The sequence below is a fragment of the Oratosquilla oratoria genome, chromosome 2 (assembly GCF_046742065.1).
Source record: "Oratosquilla oratoria isolate Oo_2021 chromosome 2, ASM4674206v1, whole genome shotgun sequence".
Classification (NCBI taxonomy): Eukaryota; Metazoa; Arthropoda; class Malacostraca; order Stomatopoda; family Squillidae; genus Oratosquilla; species Oratosquilla oratoria.
Genome location: NC_134778.1, coordinates 29259015 through 29284518, shown reverse-complemented (window position 1 = coordinate 29284518; position 25504 = coordinate 29259015). Strand labels below are relative to the sequence as shown.

The 25504-nt window shown below is 40.8% G+C and overlaps 1 protein-coding gene across 1 annotated transcript in view; it reads right to left on the bottom strand.

The window, feature by feature from the left end:
- Nucleotides 1-17461: 17461 nt before the first annotated feature.
- Nucleotides 17462-25504, bottom strand: part of LOC143037971 (uncharacterized) — a 53065-nt gene continuing 45022 nt past the window's right edge. Inside the window, exon 8 of the mRNA XM_076206726.1 lies at nt 17462-24268. Coding sequence (XP_076062841.1) covers nt 21455-24268 — 2814 coding nt within the window. The 3' untranslated portion in view covers nt 17462-21454. The remainder of the gene's footprint in view (nt 24269-25504) is intronic.

The following is a 25504-nucleotide window of genomic DNA, read 5'->3' as shown; positions in this document are numbered from 1 at the left end:
TGATACAAGCCTGCATCAACAGCGCAATCAATAGATCAATCTCGGAATCACCCCCATTTTGTTTTGTTTGGGTCTGATAAGAAAATGACGTACGACCTACTCACTGCAGAACCCCCCCCCCCCCGTGTATGATTTCAGCGATTTTGTCGAGGTAACTCTCAATAATTTCAACACTCTTTTCAAGAGAGTACATGAGTCACTGACTCTCTTAAAAAGCAAATATGATTAGGTTGAAGAACGCTCACTCCAGAGATTGCAATGTTTCTGTAGGTGACATTATATACAACACCAACCACCAACCCACATCAAAACTTGCACCCAAATTCCTTGGTCCATTCAGGGTCACCGACATACTTCCGCACAATAAGGTCAAAGCTCTCAACTTACGCGAACTCACAGAGGCTATCCTACATTTAAATCATATAAAACTAGTTCCCAGAGTCTCGACATGGATGACATTCACACACACACACACCCCGCCCATAGAACAACCAACACACACGACCGAGACCCTAGACACGAACACCTCAAACACTCAACCGATCCCTACACCTCGTTATAGCCTCAGGAATAGATTGGTATAAGTCACTCGTTAGCCCCAAAACAAAATCTGGGTATCTATTTCAACAAATAATTATCATTCATGCTCATCACATCATTTCATGACCAGAATCTCCCTCCTACCTATGCAGATTACCTTTACCATTCAGGGAAAGTTAACCCCTTCACCTAGGCACATCTATCTTATCTTATCTCTAAACAGTTCGTGCACCAAGCATATGTGGATACCCAAGCTCAAGGTGTCGCGCGGACGGACACGGGATAGCGTGAATCCGAGCACCTGTTGAACTTCTACAGCGTCTAGACAATATATCTACTATCAAATCTACAAAGTAGATCAGCACGGCACATCTACCAAGCCTTCTACTCCCTTCGACCAGCAAGCAGCAAGTATGTACGCAGACCTCACAGCCAGGCCCAGTCGGCCCACTCGCATTGTTCTCCTCGAACACCTGGCATCTCCCAAGGGGATTAGCCAGACCAGTCCATTGTCTAGAAGACTTCACCACAAGCTGCGCTCAGAACAATTGCCTTCACTGCCGGCAATCTTATATTTTTCCACAAATGCCATATAAATACTTCTGTACAAATGTCCTGTAAATAATCTCCTTCGCTGGTAAAACAGCGCATTGTCTAAATAATATCCCATTGGCAACCTCGCCACACTACTTGTATATATGTCCTCTCCATCAATAAAGCCGGGAGTCCGGACACGAAGACAGTTGAGGGCACTCGCTCTGCGTATCTTTTCCCTTGCTCCACATTATCACATTATACGTTAACCGCTACCAACTAGAAGAATTTCTAGTCGCTCCGAAGTATTCTATATGTTGTAAGACAAGCAACATTATTCTTGCATATAATCTCTACCCAAATAGATTCCGTACAGTCCTCTTCCTTAATTGAATTGTTGATAATACAGTTTATTGTATTCTTAACGAAAAGTGCTACTCCTCCCCCACTCCTGTCAACCCTATCCTTGTGAAAAAAAAAACAAATATATCCTATTTCGATTTCCGGAAGGAAATGTTTATCAGCCATGTTGATCTAGGACTCAGTAATAGCTATATCAAAATTCTCTACGCATGCTTTACCTCGCAACAAATCAATTTTGTTAATTATGCTTCTGTTATTTGTATAGTAAACTTTAAGTTTATCTTCCCTCCACCTGCTTGGGTGATTATTTTCAGTCCCTAAGTTGTTTCTATTGCCTAAACTATATTCCGATACTTCCTCCCCTACTCCTACGTAATCTACCCGAAAAAAAATGTAGGGTGCCTACTTCTCGCTCAAGGGATTCAGCAAGGAGCCGAAGTCCTCTGGGCGACAAGTGCACCCCGTCCCTTGTATATAGATGATTCTTACCGTAAAAGCTATCCCAGTTGTCGACAAATGCCCATCCATTGGCCTTACAATGTTTTGCCAGCCTGCAATTCACTGCAGTAGCCCTGGAATGCCACATGCCTCCATCTACACCTCAGAAGGATTCCACATACAACAGGAATACCTCCCTTATTCCTAATCTTGTCTAGCGCAAACAATACCTCACTCCCTAACTTACCTATATCATTGCCCCCCAGCACTTAATCAAATGACAGGGTCCTTACCTTCCCCTACTAAATATTCTTCAATCCTATCTCTAACATCTATCCCCGCGCCGGGGAAACACACCAGAGACCTATGTTTCCTATCTTTATCATAACAGGAAGACTTAAGTACCTCACTTGACTGTCTCCTACAACCAAAATCTTACCTGTGAGAAGGGATCCAGCGTCTGCCCTCTCCTTCTCTTTAATTTCTTTTGTTTCTTCTTCCTGTAGACCCGCTAGTGCTTGAAACGAGTTTTTGCAATCGAGCGGGGCTGGTGAGAATTTTTTCCCAACTCTTATTTGTCACCGTTTTCCATCCAGGCTCCAAATTAGTTTTGTCTTCCGTATTTTGGGCCTTCGAGTGGAGAACTCGATTCTCCTCTTTAAGGCACTATACAGCATCCTCCAAGCCTTCAATTCTACTAGGTAGAGATTGTACCTCATCGGCGTTGAACACGGTAACACAACCAATCGCCATATCACTATTTGAAGCAGTTACCCTGTTGACCTGACCTGAGTGACGACTACTGCTCAACTGACGACTACTGAGAAGTGCTGTAAGATCATAGCACTACCCAAAGGTCATATAAGAGCTCTCATCCGAGGGTGGGGGGGTGATTGCTGTCGATCACGAGTCCAATACGTGATCCAAGATATGAATCACAAGCATGCACACACACACACACACACACACACACACACACACACACACACGCACGCACGCACACACACACACATTCGTCGGATTGACGGCGTTGATTGGAGCTTCGAAGAAAAAGTGAAATTTTCGTGGATCTCAACGTCAAGGAAGCACATTTTTGTATTTACAGGGAAGGGGAAAGCTCGTGGTGTAGTGGGAAGGTGATGAAAAAGGAGAAGGGGAGGGATTACTGAGGGAAATGGAAGGAAATGAGGAAGGAGAGGACTTGGTCCAGGCAGGCAGACGCCATATAAACAAACGTCAATTTAGTGACGATGAAGGCACTAACAAAAATGTAAAGATTAGAAATATAGATAAGAGCAGCACAATGGAAAGTGAAGGTAACAATTTCCAAGGATTTAATGTGGGGGAGGAAGCCAACCCTCCCCGATTAGCAAGCCTAGAAGAAAAACTTGAGAAAATTGTCAAACATTGGGAGGATAGGTTTGGTGAAATCACGAAGATCACGCAGAGTTGACAAATTGAAAGAATCAGAAAAGGTAAACCAAAAACTAACTAAAGAAATAGTATTAAAAAGTAAAAGATGAGAATGAGGAATTAAAGAATAACAAAGAGAATAAAGAGTCCATAGTAAAAGAAGCACAGGGTTGGAAAAAAAATCCAAGAGAACAGCAAAATTGTGTTTAATGACAGTAAAACAACAGATGAAAGAACAAACTGAAGACACAATCATTAAAGTGATGAGACAGAAGGAGAATATAGTAAGAGACTTAGCAGATAAAAAGAAATGTATAATTATATCAGGAATGGAGGAGAAGTATAATCTAAATAGAACCACAAGAATCAAAGAGGAAAAAGAAAAAGTAAACAGTTTACTAGAATTAGTTCAGGAAGATGAACCTGAAATCGTGAAACAAATTGAAGAAATGTATAGGCTCGGGAAATATAGTACAGAAAAGACCAGACCAATTAAGATTAAATTCAGGTCACAAACGACAGCAGAGAATATCTTAGCAAAAACAGGGAAACTAGCAAAGAGTGAACAATATAAAAAGGTATGGATAAAAAGAGAAATGAATAAAGAGGAAAGTGAGGAGGAAAAAATGAAAAGACAAGAAGCTAAGGAAAAAAACGAGAACAGAACAGTCAGAAAAAGAGAAATTCTATTGGAGAGTAGTGAATATGAAAGTGAGGAAATGGGACATACCAGAGAAAAACAAAAGGGAAACAGAAAATACAATGGAAGTAGCAGAAAATTAAGAGTGTCTTACACAAATATAGATGGATTAATAACAGGATTGAATGAACTGAACGAGTATCTGAAGGAAAAAGAACCGGATATAATGGGAATTGTAGAGACAAAATTAAAAGGTCCACTACCACCCAACAGTGTGGGACATGATGCATATAATTATTGGATTAGAAACAGAGAGACAAAACAAGGGGGTGGAGTTATGTTCCTGACTAAGAAGGATATAAACGTGAGGAGTGTCACATATGGAAAGAATACAGTACAGATGATTATGATCGAAGTGGAAGACAGAGATAAGAAGACCAGAAAGTTTGTAATAAATTATGTGCTTTCAAAAACAGCCTCTTGGGAAGAGAGTGAACATAAAAGTATGTTATAAGACACAAGGATAACATTAAATAAGTTAATGGAAGATGGAGGAAGAATAGTTATGATGGGCGACTTTAACTGCAAAGAAGTCTGCTGGGAAGAGATGACAGCAAAGGGTGGAGACAACTCATGGGGAAATGTTCTACTTGAGATGATTATTGACCATACAATGACACAATGGATACAAGAGAACACTAGGTATAGAAATGAAGAACCATCGAGACTAGACCTAATAATCACATCAGAACCTGAAATAGTCGAAAAGATTGAATATAAGACACCAATAAGTAAAAGTGACCACATATTGATTGAACTAGAACTAAATGAAGAAAAATTCATGAAAAGAAATGAACAATATAGAAAAGGAAGAATGTATGAAAAAACAAATTTTTATAAAATAAGAGAATTCTTTCAAAAAGAAAACTGGGAAAGAATATACAAAGAGGAAACAACAGTGGAAGATAAATGGAATATTTTGACAAAAATTTATAAAAAAAAAAAATAATAATAAAAAAAATAATAAAAAAAAGGAGTGGAAAAGTATGTCCCAAGACAAAAACAAGAAAAAGAATATGTAAAGTGCTGGTACAAAAAAAGTTGTAGGAAGTTAAAAGACAAAAGAGACAAAGCTTGGACCAAATTGAAGAAAAACAAAAGACCTGAAAAATGGAAAATATATACTTGCTATAGAAATTAATATGTACAATTGTGCAGAGAGGAAAAGAGAAAATATGAAAAAGATGTCATAGAAAAATGTAAAGATTAACCAAAACTATTTTACAGATTTGTAAACAAACTGAAAAACAAACAAGAATTAGAGAAATTAAGACAAGGAGGAGTTGAATACACAGAGGAAATAGAAATGGCAGAAATTATGAACAAGCATTTTAAATCGGTGTTTACTAGGGAGAACATACAACCTGGAGAGATCGAATAGAAAGAGAAAGTCCCCCCCTATGAAAGAAATAGTAGTAACAAAGAATGAAATAATGAAACACTTGAGTAATCTTGATGTCAGAAAATCGCATGGACCAGATGAAATAGCAAACTGGATTTTGAAAGAATGCAGGAATGAACTGGCAGACAAAATACATAGCATAATAAACAGTTCCTTGAAAGAAGGAAAAGTTCCAGAAGATTGGAAAAAAGCAAATATAGTACCTATATATAAAGGGGGAAATAAAGAAGACCCTACCAACTATAGACCAGTCTCTCTAACAAGTACAATAGCAAAAATTTGTGAATTATCAAAAGTACATGGGTAAAGTATTTAGAAAAAAACAATGTGCTAAATCCAAGGCAATTTGGATTCAGACAAGGACGATCATGCGTCACTAATTTAATATGTTTCTATTCTAGGCTAATAGATATAATACAAGAAAGAGATGGATGGGCTGATTGTGCATTTCTAGACCTAAAAAAAGGCTTTTGACAAAGTACCACATAAAAAGTTGCTTAAGAAATTAGAAACTGAAGGAGGAATACAGGGCAAACTGCTTAAATGGATGGAAGACTTTTTGCAAGAAAGAAAAATGAGAGTATTAATAAGAGACAAACACTCAAATTGGGATGAAGTAATAAGTGCTGTTCCACAAGGAACAGTTTTGGCCCCAGTAATGTTTGCTATATATATTAATGATATGGATGAAGAAATTGAAAGTTATATGAGCTTCTTTGCAGATGATGCAAAACTGTTAAAAAAAAAGTGAACAATGAAGAAGATTGTGAGTCACTACAGAGTGATCTCAATAAAGTATGGGAATGGAGTAGGAAGTGGGAGATGGAGTTCAATACTAAGAAGTGTAGTATAATGGAATTTGGAAAAAGCAAAAAAAGAATAATAGGATCATATAAACTGGGAGAAGAAGGAATAAAAAAAGTAGAAAATGAGAAGGACCTGGGAGTCATTATTATGAATAATATGTCACCTGAGAAACATATAAACAAGATTTTTGGAGAAACTTATAATTTAATAAGAACAATCAAAGTAGCATTTACATACCTGGATGAAGAAATGGTGAAGAAAATACTAATCACTTTGATAAGACCAAGATTGGAATATGCAGCAACGATGTGGTCACCAAGTACAAAAAAATGTATAACAAAACTTGAAAGAATACAAAGAGCAATTACAAAATTGGCACCAACACTCTCAAAACTATCATATGAAGAGAGACTAGCAAAACTTGAGCTACAGACATTAGAGCAAAGAAGAGAGAGAGGAGATTTGATAACTATTTACAGAATCATGAAAGGCATAGAAACTATTGATACGAGAGGATCTGATAAAATCGGATGATAGAAATACAAGAGGACACAGAAAATCAAGAAAGACAGCTATAGAAGAGATATGAAAAAGAACAGCTTTCCTCACAGAGTAAAAGACATTTGGAACAAGTTAGATGAGAAAGTGGTGTGTGCAAAAACAATACATGAATTCAAAAACAGTTTAGATAAAATGAGATATGAAGACAGGACACCACGAGCATAGCTCCCCTTCCCATAAAATACAACTAGGTAAATACACACACACGCACACAATGTAGACATACACTGACACAGACACACAAGATGCACATGCACACACCTACACACACAACTCGACGGCACAGTGGTAGCGTTCACAACCACTGCTACAGCAGTCCGAGTTCAAATGCTGCCCAGGGCTGAAATAATTCTTGTATCGCTGTGCTGCGAGTCGTTACTCCAACTCTCGTGGCCGGGGAGTTGTGTGTGTGTGTGTGTGCGTGTAAGGTCACAGCATTACCCATAGATCGGTCATATTTGAGCTCTGAGCTCTCTTTCGGGAGGGTAATAGCTGTCGATCACGAGCCCAACACGTTATCCAAGGTCATGGTGAATCACACATGTACGCACACACATGCATGTACACACAATGAGATATGAAGACGGGACACCACGAGCATAGCTCCCCTTCCCGTAAAATACAACTAGGTAAATACATACACACAAGACTAGTCCCTCAGTGGAATGAAATGATCTGAAGTCAGACTAAAATCTACACTGCATAATACAGCCGTAGGGTGAGAGTCCCCTGGGAGTTAAAAGAGGCTGGGAGTAGCAAGAACACGGCAGAGTAGCAGAGAGAGAAGGGTGTAAGGAAAAGGGAGGAAACGGGGAGGGAAGAAGGAATAAAGCAGAAAGTAGGAACTGGGTGGTTACCTTATAATGGACATAGACAAGTTGTATTTGTGGTGTAAATTGTTTTTCCCTAACCTGCCAGTGTTTACGCAGAGGGTGAAGTCTGCCGGAGAGAAAGGGATCATGGTTGGTGGGCAAGGGGGTGGTCAACAAAATGGAGTAAAATTAAAAGTTGGAAGTTGGAACGTGGAGCACATGCGATGAATAAAATAAACAAACCAATCAATAAAAACAAAAAGAAAAACATTAACAAACCAAATTCAATGGAAATGAAAACTAAGAAGTGCATTTTAGTTGTCATGATAATTCATACAGAGCAAATCATCTTACACATATCATGTAACCGACAGCTACCACATACATGCCCCACTCATGATCACAATCACAAATATGTACACAGTAGAATGTCAACATTCTTGATTTAGGGAAATGCCATTGCTGATTTCATAAAAGGGTTAACTCAAAAATGGCTACTTTTAAAAGATGTGAGCAAGACATCTTGTGATAAAAATTAACTTGATATAGTAGGATTACAAATACAGGCCCAATCTTTAGGGTTCTGGTTGTTGTTCTCCTTGACCCTCTTGTGCCTTGACTTCTCATAGGGTGAACATATAGAAAGCAGGATCCCTAGTCCCATTACTGTTCCACTTTATCACATTTTATGACACATCTGAATCAATAGAAAAATTCTCTCCTCTCCCTACCACAGGGGACACAGGGGAAAAGAAAATGTATACTCAAAGTGGTCCAGGACAATTACAAGGGGAGAGCATAAAGTAACATCCTTCCTCTAGGAGTAGAGATTTTACTCTAACATAGACAAATATGTGGCTCAAAGGTGACCCAAAACAGTCCCTAGAGCATTGGTGGCATGGTACTTATGTAATTACTACAGCACAAAAGCATACAGTCAATATCCCAGTACAGGAGATGAGAAGGAAGCATTGGGTGGTGGATGAGAGTGGAATGTGTGGGAACTGGTGCGTGCCTTGCCACATAGATACAGACAAATACTGGGGATGGCACTAAAAGTGATATTGCAGTTAATAGTTCAATCCTTTAAAGGTGAAAGAAAAGAATGTATAATCTTTTTAGTCAATATTCAAAATATGGAATAATTTTTTCCATTACATTTCATATAACAATTATACAAAAACATCTAAATCATACAATGTACATATTCACAAAATATTCCATTACAAATTTACAAAATTGTACAATTAAGGGTGTGTGAGAGTGTAAGCCAGTTCTGAAATTGGTGGGTGAGAATGGAAGAACATGGGGAGTGGACCAGTTATTTGCACATGACATTGCACTTGAAGCTGATTCTGAAGAGAGACTGAAGCAGCTAGTGATAGTGACTGACTTTGGAAAAGTTTGTGAAAGAAGGATGTTATGAATATATGCGCATAAAAGTAATGTAGGGAACTAACATACAATGAATTAATGAAAGTAAACCAGTTCCAGATGTTAGAACCTGCTGTGGATGAGCTGTGCCTTGCTTTTGACTTCAGCAGTGTGGCAGAGGATAGAGCAAACCTTTAGTCCCCAAGAGCTCAGATGGGAAGAATAGTTGAATGGGTTTTATTAGATCATTATGTGGATATGTGCTTTAAATCAGCCACCCCTCCTCATACGAAAGAAGGTCGTTGATATACAATAAAGCAAATACAAACTTCCCAGTTAATTGGACTCTTGTGTTCCAAGTTGCATTACATGGTTGGGATTTTACCATAAGTTTAAGGCACAGTCAACTTCCAGATGTCTGATTCCTAGAGATCTTTTATTTTTTCCCTAAGAGAGCTTAATGAGCAGTGACAACTGTGTATTCAAAGGAATACAAAGGAGATGCAAACAGCAAGACTTAATGGGCTGCTTGTGAACTGAAAGGGCAAACACCATGAAAACTGTCAAGGACCACCGACTCGATATAAGTGTACAAACTCATGATGCTGAGAATTAAGTTAGAATGTGGTTAGACTTCATATATTTATCTAGTCTTTTTTTTAAAGTGTCAATTGTATTTGAACTTAAAACATGAACAGGTAGTTTGGTTCCAAATATTTACAATGCAGTTAAAAAGTAATAATTTTGATTCATAGATGTTTAATTTCTTATAGACTATTTTTTAACCATTATTTCTTGTGACATTACTACGGTCTACAATAAAATAATCACCTTTGTTCATATCAATAAAGCCATGGTACCAGGGTTTTAATTTAATCACTCCACATTCTACATTTGGATAAGCTAAATGGATTATATTCACTTAGATGCTCTTCACAGGGTTTATTACATTAGTGAGGGATCATTTTTGTGCTTCTTCATTCTAACCATTCTAATTTGTCTATGACTTTATAAGATGGGGACTAGAAGTGAACACAGTATTCAAGATGAGGTCTTAAAAGAGAATGATACTGAGTTATCATTACTTTTCTTGTAGGCAAGATGCAAGGATGACCCTTCATCCAGGAGGAGCCAAGAAATGAGGGAAGGAGGGGTGGTGAATGGCACTGGAGTATGTGGGGATGAAATGGGTGGGAGTGGATTTATGCCTTTGACTTTGACTACCTCCTTTGTAAGGGGGATAAAGTATGTATGTATTTTTCCAATAAGTCCTACTATTTGCTGGGCAGTTTTTGCAGCTTTTGTACACTGGAGGATCATTTTTAGATCTTTGGGTGCTGACACCTATGTCTTTTTCTTGACCAAATTTCTGAAGATGACTACCATTCATGGAGACATCAATACAGTTGTTTTTCTTGCCTATATGTAAAACCATATATTAACCAATGTTAAATTCAATTTGCCATCTACTAATTCACTCAACTAAATCTCAGACTAGTTGATCCCAATCCACTGCATTACTGATTTTACTAGCAATTTTTGTGTCATCCACAAATTTTTATATTTTACATACCAGACTGATTTACATGTATAGTTCCACTTTACAAGGGAAGAGGGAATAAATGTGAGTATAGTAATTTCAGATGGATCAGTTTCTTGAGTGTAGTTGGGAAGGCTTATGGGAGGGTTTTGACTGAGAGGATTAGGAGAGGAACAGAGAGAGTAATTGGTGAGGAACAGTGTGCATTTAGGAAAGGTAAGGGTTGTGTGGTAAGACAGATATGTGAGAGAGCTTTAGCAAAGGGTAAGGACCTTTTTTTTGGCCTCTATGGATCTGGAAAAGGTTTATGACAGGGTGGACAAAAAGGCACTATGGGAGGTTTTGAAGATATATGGGATTGGAGCAAAGCTGTTAAGGGCAGTCAAAAGTTTTTATGAGAATAGTAAAGCCCATGTTAAAATTAGAAATGGAGAGAGAGCAAGTGGTTTGAGCTAAAGGTGGGATTGCAACAGGGCTATGTCATGTCACCATGGCTGTTCAATATGTACATGGATGGGGGGGGGGGGGGTTGCAAGACATAAATATGAGAATAATGGACAGGGGAGTGGAAATGGTTAAAGAAAATAGAGAAAAGTGGAAGGTAAGTAATTGTGTTTGGTAATGACACTGCACTTGTGGCAGGATTAGAGGGGGGATTAAGGGAATTAGTTACTTTGTTTGGAAAGGTATGCGAGAGGAGAAAGTTGAAGGCAATTGTGGGTAAAAGTAAGGTGATGAGATGTACAAGGGGTGAAGATGGCAGCCATTTGGAAATGAGTTTTAAAGGAGAGAGGCTGGAGGAAGTGGATAGTTTTAGGTACTTTGGGTCGCATGTGGCACAAAATGGAGGAGTGAAGGTGGAGGTAGATTGTAGACTGAGAGAAGCAAGTAAATGCCTTGGAGGATTAAAAAGTGTAATGAGAAATAGACATTTGGGAATGGCTTCTAAGAGGAAATTGTATGAAGGAGTGATTGCACTGACAGCATTGTATGGGGCAGAGACATGGAACATAAGATAGGAACTGTTTAAGTGTGTTTGAAATGAAATGTATGAGAAGTATGGTAGGGGTTACAAGGTTAGACAGAGTGAGAAATGAGGAGGTGAGGAGGGCTGAGGTGGAAAAGGAGATGGGAGAGGGTTGATGAAAGAATACTGGGATGGTTTGGACACATGGAAAGAATGAGTGAAGAAAGATTAGTAAAAGAAGTGTGGAAGGCAGAGGTGGATGGAGTGAACATGAGGGGGTGACCAAAGATGAAATGGATGGATGGGGTGAAAGAGGTGTTGAGCAAGAGGGAGAGGTCTGTTGAGGAAGAGAGAAGGCAGAAGATAGGGGTGAGTGGAGAATGGCTGTGTACCATATAGATGATACTGTGATGAATGGGAGTGAGTTGGGGGTTAGGCAGTGGTTATGTATGAATATTTTGACAAAGCCCAAAGGGATTCCTCCCTGTCTTCGATGTTTCTGCCTGAAACAATGTTTCCGATTAAATGAAGAGGCCTTGCTATGGATGTGCTGAATCTTGCTGCATTGCTTCTGACCCAGGGCGATAGGCAAGATGCAGGGATGACCCATCATCCATGAGGAGCTATGATGAGAGGGAAGTAGGGGTGGTGGAATGAGAGTGGAATGGGTGGGGATGAAATGGATGGGAGTGGAATTATGCCTTTTGACTTTGGCTACCTCCATGGTAAGGGGGAAGGAGCCCTTGATATATGTACTTACCAGACTACTAAATCACTTGCATAAATAAAAGAGAGAACCAGACCAATCACAGATCCCTGGGAACACCACTCGCTACATCATACCACTCGCACAAATTTCCAATGATTGCAACCCATTGTTTTGTTAGCCAATCTTTGACCCAATTATGAATATTAACTGTGAAGCCATGGAGTGTAGTTTACTGAGTAACAGATTATGTGGGACAATATCAAGTTCTTAAGAAATCTAAGCATATCATATAGACTGATTTGCTTTCATCACACATTGCTAAATATATTACTAAAGAAGTCAAGGAGGTTGGTCAAACATGTTTTGTACTGCCAGTAGTATTCTTTTGAGTTATCAAGTGTAGGTAGCTAAGCTGTGGATGCATAGACAACTGTGGAGTCTAGATGAATTCTGTTCTGTTTAGCTTAGATTTAGATTTGTGCACTTGCACTGAATGCCAAAATCCTGTTGATATGTCTACAATGTTGTGTGGTGGCCACAGTGGAGTTTAGCTTAGATTTAGTTTGTGCACTGGCACTGAGAGACTGCCAAAAAATCCTGTAAAGTTCCAGGCTAATATGAGTTGTCTGTAAGAACTACATACAAACTTTCGTCGTCGTCGTCGTCGTCGTCGTCGTCGTCGTCGTCGTCGTCGTCGTCGTCGTCGTCGTCGTCGTCGTCGTCGTCGTCGTCGTCGTCGTCGTCGTCGTCGTCGTCGTCGTCGTCGTCGTCGTCGTCGTCGTCGTCGTCGTCGTCGTCGTCGTCGTCGTCGTCGTCGTCGTCGTCGTCGTCGTCGTCGTCGTCGTCGTCGTCGTCGTCGTCGTCGTCGTCGTCGTCGTCGTCGTCGTCGTCGTCGTCGTCGTCGTCGTCGTCGTCGTCGTCGTCGTCGTCGTCGTCGTCGTTCCCTAGACTGTCTGTCCGAGCAGTCCCGTCTCCCCAAGGAATGCCACAGCCGAAACTGGGTTTTCCCACAAATCCTTTATAGAGCATATGTTGTGTTGTTTGCGTGCATGAATGTGTATAATGCAGTCTTCCATTATGTGTTGTATGGTATGGGGTGAAGTGTTACATCCTGGGCAGCTGTTCACAACGCGGTCATCCAGCCTCTTCTGGTAGCTTAGAAGTGCTGGGTGGTGACCGCACCGCAGTCTGGCCAAGTGGACTCTGTCCTTTCGAGGAAGAGAGAATTCAGAAGGGTGGATATCAGGGGGTCTGGCATGCAGCAGTGTGTTGTCTTTCAGTGTGTTAATGGAGCGGTAAGTGATATGATTATGAATATGTTTCCGGAGGCTGGTATTTGGTGGTTGTGGAGGAAGAGAAGAGAGTATCTGTGCGTGATAAAGGTCTTTGGGTGTTGTTTTAATGTTTCTTGGTGTGTGTGGGTGTTCTGCTATGTAGTGTAGCAGGTGTAATGTGTTTGTGGTGGCTGCGGCAAGTGTTTGTGTGCCTCTCATGTCGAGGTGGTCCTTGACTTTGAGGACTTTTGTTTCATGGTGTAAATGGTCTGTAGGTGTTGTATTTGTGCAGCCTGTAATTGTTTTTAGGGCTTTGTTTTGTATGATTTGAAGGGTGTTGTGGTGTGTCTCACTGAGATTAGGAGCCCATGCAGGACTCGCATAATTCAACACTGAGCGTGTGCATTGTTTGTATATTGTTATATTAGTTTCTTTGTTTTGTCCAAATGTTGTTCCAGTGATTGACTTAAGTGTGTTAAGTCTGGGTGTGCATTTGTTTTTTATGTTTGTGATGTGTTGTTTGAAAGACATGGATGTATCGTATGTTACACCAAGAATTTTCGGTGTGTTTGTGTGTGGTATTAGAGTGTTGTTGATGTAGAGATGAGGTATGTATTTGTGTTCTTTTGTCCAGTTGGTGAGAAGTGTTGTTGTAGATTTGGTTGGAGCTATTTTGAGTCTGTTTGTGATGAACCATGTGTTGAGTGTGTCAAGGTATGGCTGGATTATTTCTGCAGCTTTGTCTGTGTTACGATGTGTGCATGTGATTGTTATGTCATCTGCGTAGGAAGAGATTTGTATTTCTGAGGTGTCTGGCGTGGGTAAGTCATGCATGTATAGATTAAATAGTGTGGGGGATAGAACCGAGCCCTGTGGTACTTCGTTCTTAATGTTTCTGATGTGCAATGATTGGCCATTATATGACATGTAAGCATTCCTACCTGCCAGATAATTGGCCAGCCATCTTTTGGTGTTATTGTGCATGTCTGTGTTATATATTTTATTTGTTAGGTTGTGGCGGGGGATAGCATCAAAAGCTTTACTAATGTCTAATGTTATAAGAAGTGTTCTTTGGTGGGGCCTATCTGAATTGATGCCATCTAAAATTCTTTGTGTGAGGTTTGTCAGAAGAGTGTTTATGGAGTGTAGTGGCCTAAAACCGTGTTGTGAGTCAGCAAGGGGAATATGTGGTGTGACAAGTTTAAGTATTAGGCGTTCAATGACTTTAGAGGGGGTGCAGAGAAGTGTGATTGGACAGTGCGATGTTGGGATTGTTGTGTCTTTGTTCGGTTTTGGAATGGTGATTATTTTACCATGCTTCCAGATATCGGGTATAGTGTTGTGTGAATAGCTGTAGTTTGCAATGTTTGTGAGTGCGTGTATACCTTGTGGTCCAATGTGTTTTAGGTGGATGTTGCTTATGTTATCAGGGCCACAGGCTGATGAGTGCTTGAGACTATGTATTATGAGTTTTGTCTGACTGTCTATGAAGGGTATATAGTCTGAGTCTGTGGGAAAGTCTTTCTTACGTCGAATGGTGCATCGGTCGTCAGGGTGAGAAGTGAGATGGCTTGTCTGTGCAAAATGACGTATGAGTGCGTTTGCTTGTTGTCTGTTTGAGGGTAGATTATCTGTTGTTGTGATTATTGCTGCGTGAGAGCGTGTAGTGTTACTGTTGGATAGTGTAATGCTGTTGAGTGTTTTGTACAATTTGCTGGTGTTTGTTTTGTGATCAAGTGTATTGATAAAGTTTTGCCAATTTTGTGTTTTTTGTTCATGTATTTTATTGGCAATCACAGTGTTTAGTGTTTGTATTTGGTCTGCTATGTTTTGAGGGATAGGTGTGGGGGTACCGTGTTTAAGTGTGTCACGTTGTCTGATGAGGCTTTGGATTTCTGGTGTGAAGTTGGGGTTGTGTGATTTTCTGTTGCCTCTAGGGATGTATCTCTTGTCTGCATTTTGTATGATTGTATTAAAAGTGTGCACAGCATTGTTTAAGTTTGTGATTGGTGTACTGTTAAGTGTTTCAAAATGTTGTTCTGTCTCTTCAGTAAAAGCTTCCCAGTTAGCTCTCTTGTAATTGGTGTAAGTGTGTCTGTGGCCGACTGGGGTGCATCTTGTTTTGGTGGTGATGATGATTGGAAGGTGGTCAGAGCCAAGGGTTCCGACCACTCTCCATGATGTTGTTGGGGTTAGGCAGGGGGAGCAAAAGGTGATATCAGGTGAGGAGGGAGTGTAGAGGGCCTGGTGTGGGATATGTGTATGATTATGTGTGTTGTTCATGATAGTCAATGAGTCAAACTGAGTCTGTATATCAAGCCCTCTGTCTGTGTCAGGGTTGTCGACATACCAGGCAGACGACTTGGCGTTGAAGTCTCCACCCATGATCAGGTTGGGGATTGAGGCTAGTTGGCTAAAATGAGGCCTGAAGGTGTCTGGAACTGTGGGGGATGATTGGGGGGGAATGTACATGTTAACTATTGTCAGTGTTGATTTGTTGCCTGTGCGGATTCGAATGGATTGGATTTCTGTTGTATTATCAGGTCCTGGAGCTGCAGCGTCTACGTCGTGGGACCACCCCCCAACCCCAAGAGTTGGGGGCCAAACGGCAGCAACTACCCCTGGCCACCGGCTCTACGCAGGTGGCACCGATCCCCAAGAGGAGCTACGCCTACCTTGGGGAGTACCACAATCCTTTTTCCCAACATGCAATGTTGTTGTTGTTGTTGTTGTTGTTGTTGTTGTTGTTGTTGTTGTTGTTGTTGTTGTTGTTGTTGTTGTTGTTGTTGTTGTTGTTGTTGTTGTTGTTGTTGTTGTTGTTGTTGTTGCTGCTGCTGCTGCTGCTGCTGCTGCTGCTGCTGCAGCTGACTGTGGCTTCCCACTGAATCTAACCTTGTGGACAATCTTGCACTGCCATCATACATGATCTTATTTCATGTGTTCATCTAGTCAGTCCTGGGTGCTTATAGTTTGGTTGTGAGTCCTGGTTTATGTATGATGTTGTGGAAAGATGAGAGGTATTGATGTTTTGTCACTACACAGCATTACAATCACTAACCCCAGACAGCCCCACAAATACTCTTCTCTGAGAGACCTGTAAACTGACCTGGTGGCTGTAGTCAGATGAGGGCTGTTAGTCTCCTGCAAGAGATTTGGAACAACAAATCATCTGATAGTTTGCAACTTTAGACTCAACATATGTTGTATTCCTTCCCAGCATATATATAGTCATTAGTTATAACAAAATCCTTCCCATGGCCTCAAAATCTCTTTCATTCATGTGTATGAAAAAAGATTTACCCTACATCCATAAAAAAGTAGAGAAGTGGAACTAGTCATGCATTCTCAAATCGTGCAGGAAAAAATCTGATACTACTGCCAATGAGCAACAATGAAACTAATTAAGATGTCCACATGGTAACCATGCTCTTGGTCAAATAGTTTTTGACAATGTCTAAGAACCAACCTAAAAATAGTGATACAGAGAATACATCAAGAATACAGCTGTCATTCTGACTTTATAACTAAATGGAATCTACATCCTCTTGCCATTATCAGTAATATGAATTTGAACTTTAATATCACATTCGACTGTAGTCTTAAACACTTAAGTACACTCCTTTTGCTGAATGTGTAATTTCTATATGAATAAATACACAACTAAGTGAATTTTGTTTTAATTTAGTGTCACTAATTCCCTGTGGTGGGGAAAAAGAATACTGCCACCAAGTATTCCCACTTGGATCATAAGAGGCGAGAAGAAAGGGACGGGGATTGGGACTAGGCGTCCTTCTCCTTGTAGCCCCACAGGGCACATTCCTAAAAGTAAAAGCAAAGGCATAAGAGGGTCTGGAAGTTCTCGGACCAGCACCCTTAGGTTTGGGTCTTTTAATGTGCGTGGATGTGGTACAGATGAGAGTAAAAGGGAAGAGATAGGTAAGATAAACACCATATGAGGACGGAGCCTTTATTTGTACGACGTTTCGCTTATTACAGCTTTTTCAAGTACTTGAAAAAGCTGTAATAAGCGAAACGTCGTACAAATAAAGGCTCCGTCCTCATATGGTGTTTATCTCGTCAATCTTGTCGGCAAACTGCCACTTTTAAGCAAGAGATAGGTAGTACGTTTATGAGAAGAAAGATGGATGTGTTGGCTTTGAGTGAAACTAAGCTGAAAGGGAAGGGCGATTGTAAGTTTGGGAGTGCAAGTGAGAGGTTATCAGGAGTGAAGAGAGGGCGAGGGAGGGAAGGGGTGGCTATACTAGTAAGTGAAGAGATAGGTAAACGTGTAGTGGAGTGGAAGGAGAGTTCCTCAAGGATAATGTGGATGAAGGTGAAACTGGGAAAGGAGATGTGGGTTTTTGTAAGTGCATATGGGCCTGGCAGTAAGAAGAGTGTAGAAGAAAGGGAGGCCTTTTGGATAGAATTAAATGAGTGCATAGAGGGTTTAGGGAGAAGTGTAAATGTAATAGTACTGGGAGATCTTAATGCTAGGGTAGGAAAGGATCCAATTGATGGAGTGGTTGGGAAATGTGGAGTTCCAGGAAAAAATCGTAGTGGAGAGTTGATGGTGGAAATGTGTCTAGAGAGTTGATGATAGCAAATACAGTGTTTCGGAAGAAAGTCAAGCATAAGTACACATGGGAGAGGGTGGTGGATGGAAGGGTGGTAGATAGAGCTTTAATGGACTATGTAGTGGTAAATAGGATTATGATAGGAAGAGTTAAGGATGTACATGTGCTAAGGGGAGAGGGTGGGGGAATATCAGATCATTTTCTGGTGGAAGGTAAGTTGAGAGTGGAGGACAGATGGAGAAAGAGGAAAGGGACAAAAGGTAGGGAGGTGCTTAGAGTGAACTCTTTAAATGAAGAGGAAAAGGAGGAGTACAAGAAGAAGCTGAAGGAGGAGTGGGAGGGAGTGAAGGATAGAGTAGAGGTAGGTGTGGAGGAGGAATGGGGATGGTTCAAGGAGGGAGTCATAAAGTGTGCAAAGATGGTGTGTGGAACAAGAAGGACAGGAGGAAATAGAAGGAAGGGTAGTGAATGGTGGGATGAGGAAATGAAGAAGGTTGTAGAAGAGAAGAAGCGAGCTTACACAGATTGGTTACAAAATAGGACGAGGGAGTCATATGAGACGTACAAAGAAAAGAAAAGAGAAGTAAAGAAAAAGGTAAAGGAGGCAAAGAGGAGAGCAGATGTAAAATGGGGTAAGAGTATGACAGAAAATCTTGAAAGTAATAAAAAGATGTTTTGGAAAGATATTAAGAGAGGAAGAGGAGGCGAATCAAGTAGAGAAGAAAAGGTAAAAGGTGCAGATGGAGAGATGATAATGGAGGAGAAGGCAGTAAGGGGAAGATGGGCAGAATATTTTAGGGAGTTGCTAAATGTGAAGGAGGATAGATAAGGAGGGAAAGATAGCTGCAGTGGGAAATGCTAAGAAAATGAGAGTGATGAGTGAGGAAAATGGAGGAGAAATAAGGAAGGATGAAGTGAAGGCAGCAGTTAAGATGATGAAAGCAGGTAAGGCACCTGGTCTGGATGGATGCCATGCAGAATGTCTTAAAAAAGGAGGTACAGTGATGGTGCACTGGCTGGTGAGGTTATTTAATGTTTGCTGGAGAGAAGGTAGAGTGCCGGAGGACTGGAGGAGTGCTTGTATAGTTTCACTTTACAAGGGAAAGGGGGACAAGTGTGAATGTAGTAGTTTCAGAGGGATTAGCTTGTTAAGTGTAGTTGGGAAGGCTTATGGGAGGATCTTGATTGAGAGGATTAGGAGAGGAACAGAGGGAGTAATTGGTGAGGAACAGTGTGGATTTAGGACAGGTAGAGGTTGTGTAGATCAGATTTTTGTGGTAAGAAAGATATGTGAGAAAGCTATAGGAAAGGGGAAGGATGTTTTTTGGGCCTTTATGGATCTGGAAAAGGCTTACGACAGGGTAGACAGAAAGGCACTGTGGGAGGCTATGCGGATATATGGGATAGGAGGAAAGCTTCTCGGAGCTGTCAAGAGTTTTTATGAGAGTAGTAGAGCTTGTGTCAGGATTAGAAATGGAGAGAGTGAGTGGTTTGAGGTAAAGGTGGGACTTCGTCAAGGATGCGTTATGTCACCCTGGCTGTTCAACTTATACATGGATGGGGTAGTGCGAGAGGTAAATGCAAGGGTAGTGGGTCAGGGATTGGAGATGGTTAAAGAAAATGGAGAAAAGTGGGAGGTGAGCCAGCTGTTGTTTGAGGACGACACTGCGCTTGTGGCAGGATCGGAGGAGGGATTGAGGAAGTTGGTGACAGAGTTTGGGAGAGTGTGTGATAGAAGAAAGCTGAAGATAAATGTGGGTAAAAGTAAGGTGATAAGATGTACAAGGGGTGAAAGTGGCAGTAATCTGGAAGTGAGCATTAAGGGAGAGCAACTGGAGGAAGTGGATAGTTTTAGATACAGTACTTGGGTACAAATGTGGCAGGAAAAGGTGGAGTAAAGGTGGAGGTAGAATGTAGATTGAGAGAAGCGAGTAAATGCCTTGGTGGATTAAAAAGTGTAATGAGGAATAGAAATTTGGGAATGGATGCTAAGAGAAGACTGTATGAAGGAGTGATTGTGCCAACAGCACTGTATGGAGCAGAAACATGGAACATAAGAGAGGAAGAGAGAAGGAGCTTGAATGTGTTTGAGATGAAGTGTCTGAGAAGTATGATGGGGGTTACTAGGCTAGATAGAGTGAGAAATGAGGAGGTGAGGAGGAGAACAGGGGTGGAAAGGGAGTTGGGAGATAGGATTGATGAAAGAGTATTAGGATGGTTTGGACACATGGAAAGAATGAGTGAAGAAAGACTAATAAAGGAGGTATGGAAGGCAGATGTAGAGGGAGTGAACATGAGGGGACATCCTAGGATGAGATGGATGGATGGGGTGAAGGGGGCTTTGGGGAAGAGGGGAATGTCTGTTGAGGAAGGACGGGAGAGGACAGAGGACAGGGGTGAATGGAGAATGGTTGTATATGGAAGATGTTGTGATGCATGAGGTGGAATGGACGGGGGCATGGGGAGTGAGGTAGTGTGTGTGAGCAAAATTTTGACACAGCCCGAAGGGATTTCTGCCTGTCCTCTCCTTTATATGGGGGGACGGAGAGGGGGGGTCGCCGATTTAATTAAGTGGCCTTGCTGTGGATGTGCTGTGTCTTGCGACACTGCTTCTGACCCAGGGCAGTGGACAGGGTGCAGGGATGACCCGTCATCTAGGAGGTGCTAAGATGGGAGGGAGGGTGGAGGGGTGTGGAGTGTTTTCAGGGATGGAATGGGTGGGAATGATTTTATGCCTTTTCCTTTTTGGCTACCTCCCTATGTATGTATCTTTAAGCTCTTTTATAGAAAATAGCAAACAAAATAGTTTTGTTTTTCTCTGACATGGTAAATTGTTATAATCACATTCAAAGTTTGTATCTATCCAACTCATATTTGATCTTTATACAAAATCTATCACACATTAAAATAACTTGCTTAGTGCTGTGAGTCTTCCCTATAAAACTGGCATCCTCAGGTATTGCAATGGTAATCCAGGACTTTGTTGCACGGTTTATCTACAACCTTTGCACCTTTCTGAAAATTTTAGAAATACAAGATCTCGAATACCTTGATAAAAAGAGGAACCTTCTTTCTCCTATGAACTTAAAATGTCTGAAACCAGCAGCACTAAGCTGGAGAAGCAACCTGGTCAGCTTATTTCTATCACAAACTGAAACATTTTACTATGCCATGACTAAAACTAAAATTCCCTACATACAAAAGCAACAGGATTCTTCAACAAATAGAAAACTCCCAGTCTCTAAAATGCCCCCATGATTTTGACTGCAATTTCCTGAATCTATGCAGGCAACAGGCAGCAAAGCTGTTTAAATCTGAACTACTGTCTATAAATAGAATGAATGAGCAAATATAAATATATTAATACAACCTTGTACTATCTGATGAACAATCTAATGAGCCGTGTCATCCAAGATGGGCTAAATGTAATCCAAACAATCATTCCATTAGCATCTCCATCTCCCACAGCTGGCAACTTCCCGTGGTTGACCCAATTCACGGGAAAGATTCACATCTTCAGACAATTCCACTTCTTGTGAAAGGTTAATATCTCCTGTAAGATTCACATCCGCTGACAATTCAACATTACGATTGAAGTTCATCTCCCTTGGCAAATCCACATCACCTGATAGCTCTACACTACGAGACAGATTGACTTCCCTCGTCATATTATTTACATCTGTTGAACACCCAGCACTGCGAGATAAGTTCATATCACGTGATAAATTCACTTCTGAAAGTTCAACACTGCGAGAGAGGTCCATCTCACGAGTTTGGCTCAACACGCACGACAGGTCCAACTCTCGCGTTTGATTCATTTCATGAGAGAGATTAATCTCTTGGGATGAAGATGTGTTCACCACTCCTACAATGACTAAGTCCACACCACTGAGCTGTTGCTGATGTGACTGCTCTTGTTGGTTATGAGGATGACTATGAGGATGACTATGCTGCTGCTGCTGCTGCTGCTGCTGCTGCTGCTGCTGCTGCTGCTGCTGCTGCTGCTGCTGCTGCTGCTGATTCTGCTGAAGATGTGAATGCTCGAGATGTTGATGCTGTTGCTGGTGATGATGAGTCTTACTGGAATTGTGATGACTTTGTTGAGATGAGGCCAAGAGCTGATTGAGCTGTAATGTGGAAGCTTCCAAAGACTGTGGATCCTGCAAAGTTGAATTAGGAGGAAGAGATGAAGTCTGAGGTAACATCTGTACCTGTGGCTGCAGGCCAATATGAAACATGATTTGGTGCTGAATCTGTGGCTGTTGAGTGTGAGATGACTGATGGGCCAAAGAAGGATCCTGGGATATGGTGTCTGGCTGGGGTAGAGCAACTTGCTGGGGAAGAGAACTTGGCTGATTCATGGGGGTTTGTTCTGGAAGAGAGCTTGATGATTGTGAGGAAAGAGTAAGTCTTGAGGTACTTGTATGATTGTGAGAGGTTGAATTGTTGTGTGGAGCTGTAAAGTTGTGAGAGGCTGCATAGCTGTGTGGGGCTGTATGGTCATGTGCATTTCCATGGCTGTGTGAAAACATGTGGTTGTCAGTTGTTTCACTGTGAGAGGTAGAGTGGCAATGAGAGTTTGTGTTATTACGAGAGCTAGTGCGATTATGAAATGCAAGGGTGTGAGTAGAAGTATGATTGTAATCAGAGTTATTGCTGTTGAATAAGGCCTCTGTAAGCTTCCTTGTGCTCGTGGAATTTGTGCTAGTTGTGCTGGGGAAATATGTGGCACCTGTATGGTATGGTATATCTACAAGTTTCTTTGTTTGAGTGGAGGAAGATGCAGGAGTAAGATAGGATGTATCTGTACACGCTAAGACAGCAGTTATCAGTTTTATTGGATCCTGAGGTTGTTCCCTCATGCTTAAACCATTCATTCCACTGTTGACAGCGCCACTGTTGTTATTGTTATTATTATCATCATTACTGTCATTGCTGTAATTATTGTCATCAATATTTTTACTGTCAATATTATCATGACTGTTATCATTGCACTTACTTACATTACTAGTTATATCATTATCATTATTACTACTATTATTATCATTATTATTAATACTGTTATTATTGCTGTTGCTATTTTCTGTTTTCACTCTCTGGGGTATTTCATCTGGATCATCTGGATCTGAAGAGGAAGCAAGACTTGGGCAGTTCTTCTTGTGAGCTTTCAACTGCCGTCGCCTGAAGAAAGTCTGATCACAGTCATTGCATACATATTTGTCTCTGATGTGTTCACTACTATCATCAACTTCACTATTATCTTCTAATGGAAAAGAATATGGTTGATTATAAGGATGACACTTTTTAATATGCTTCACCAAATCCTTTTTTTGAGGAACACCTTCACAGCAAGTGTTACAGACATAATTCTGTTTCTCTGCATGTGTCTGCAAGTGTTGTTTGAGAGCTGACTGATCACAGAAGCCAAAGGCACACTGACTGCATTCCACAGTGTTAGTCTGTCTCTGTTTGATCTTGACTGGAGCAGTGCCATGGGTTCGGAGGTGCTTGGTAAGAGTACCACGTTGGCCAAAAGTTGCTCCACACTCATCACAAACATATGGGTTGTCACCACAGTGGATTCTTAAGTGAACTTTTAGAGTTTCCCTCCTCTTGAAAGTAGCATTGCATTCATCACACTTAATGAGAGTCTTCTGATGGTGTACCCGTGTATAGTGTTGAACCAGGTATTTGGAAATGGTAAAAGAAGCAGAACACTTATCACACTTATAGGGTCGATCACCTCCATTGTGGATCATACGGTGAGAATTTAGTTTTTTGGCTCGATTGAAACCCATCCCACACACCTCACACATGAATTTCGATTTGAGGTCATGCAGGGCAATGTGCTTCTTCAGGCTCTCCTTTTCTTTGAATTTGTACCCACACTGTCGACAAACCCAAGGTTTTACATCGCTATGTGTCCTATGGTGACGTTTCAAAGCCCCTCGCTGGGTGAATGAAGCATTACACAGGTCACACATGTATGGTTTCTCTCCAGTATGACATCGTCGGTGGGTTTTGAGTGTTGAAAGGAGTCGAAACTCCTTTCCACATTCATCACACATGTAAGGTTTCTCTCCTGTGTGCTTACGTTTGTGGGTGGCTAACATACTTGCAGCAACAAAAGCATCACCACAAATATCACAACGGAATGGCCGCTCCCCATTATGGTTTCGCTTGTGTGTCTTCAGGCTTCCTGCCTCAGTGAACTTAGCCCCACAATCACCACAAGTGAATGGCTTTTCACCTGTGTGTACCTAGAAGTATGCAAATGATTAAAAGATTAATGCATGTCTTATGTGTTACATGTCTGATACTTTGTCTGTACAAAAACTTTGAGCTTTCATCATATCATTCTATCCAGTCCACCTTCAAAATAAATTTAAGAACACAAATTTATTTTCTACCTTACTTGAGATAAACTACACACCAAAATATGTTCCTTCTGTATGGAAACACTGGCAGAAGACCAGTACCCAAGGATTCCTATGAGGAGACCACCACACAAAATGTGCACATACAAGGCATATAATTATGAGCAGAAGAATCTATTCAAAACATGGAAATAAGTGCTAAAAGTCTGGAGGGAGACTGTTAGGTCTTAGAAAACTAAACATCCTTTTATTATTCTTCTGCATTTCCCTCTGCCTCTTCAGTGAGACATAATTCCCAAGGATAGAAGTACTAGTTACCAGTGATAAAATACAATTATTCTATCTTGCATGTGTCTTCTTTACATATAAATCAATCTATCCAAATATAAAATTTTATATTCTAAGTAAATACTGCTAATCTTATTATGACAAAAGAAACAATATAGATTTAATATATCTAGACTTTGCAAAAGCTTTTGATACCGTCCCACACGAAAGACTACTTACTAAATTAGCTTTACACGGAATGAGTGGTAGCCTATTAGGTTGGACTAGTAATTGGTTGAATGGTCGAAAACAGAGAGTTGTTTTAAATGGAAAAACTTCTAGATGGAAAAATGTTACAAGTGGAGTTCCTCAGGGTTCCGTTCTTGGGCCACTTCTATTCATAGTACAGTCGAACCTCGAAAGCCTGGACCCCGAATGCCCGGACCCTCGTATGACTAGTCGAAATGAACAAAGGGCGGACTTTTCAAGGAAAGTTCCCTATTTGTCCGGTAGGTGGCAGCGACAGCCGTATACGTCTACTCAAACCCGGCCCAGTCAAGCCGCCACCAGAGCTGCCGTTTCGTAGAATTTTGTACCAAAACGTAGTAAAATAGCGGCATGTGGCAACTGCACAACGACATGAGGAAAGTTTTTCTACATATCAGCGGGCTGTTAAAAACGTTCAAAAACTCAAACTTTTGTTTAAAAATCATAGAACTAGTTATCAAATAATAAATGGTACATCAAAATATGACTTTTATTGGTAATTGTGTTACCGTATTTTTCGGACTATAAGGCACGGGCAAAATCCTTAAAATTGGCCAAAATCGGGTGGTGCGCCTTATCGTGAGG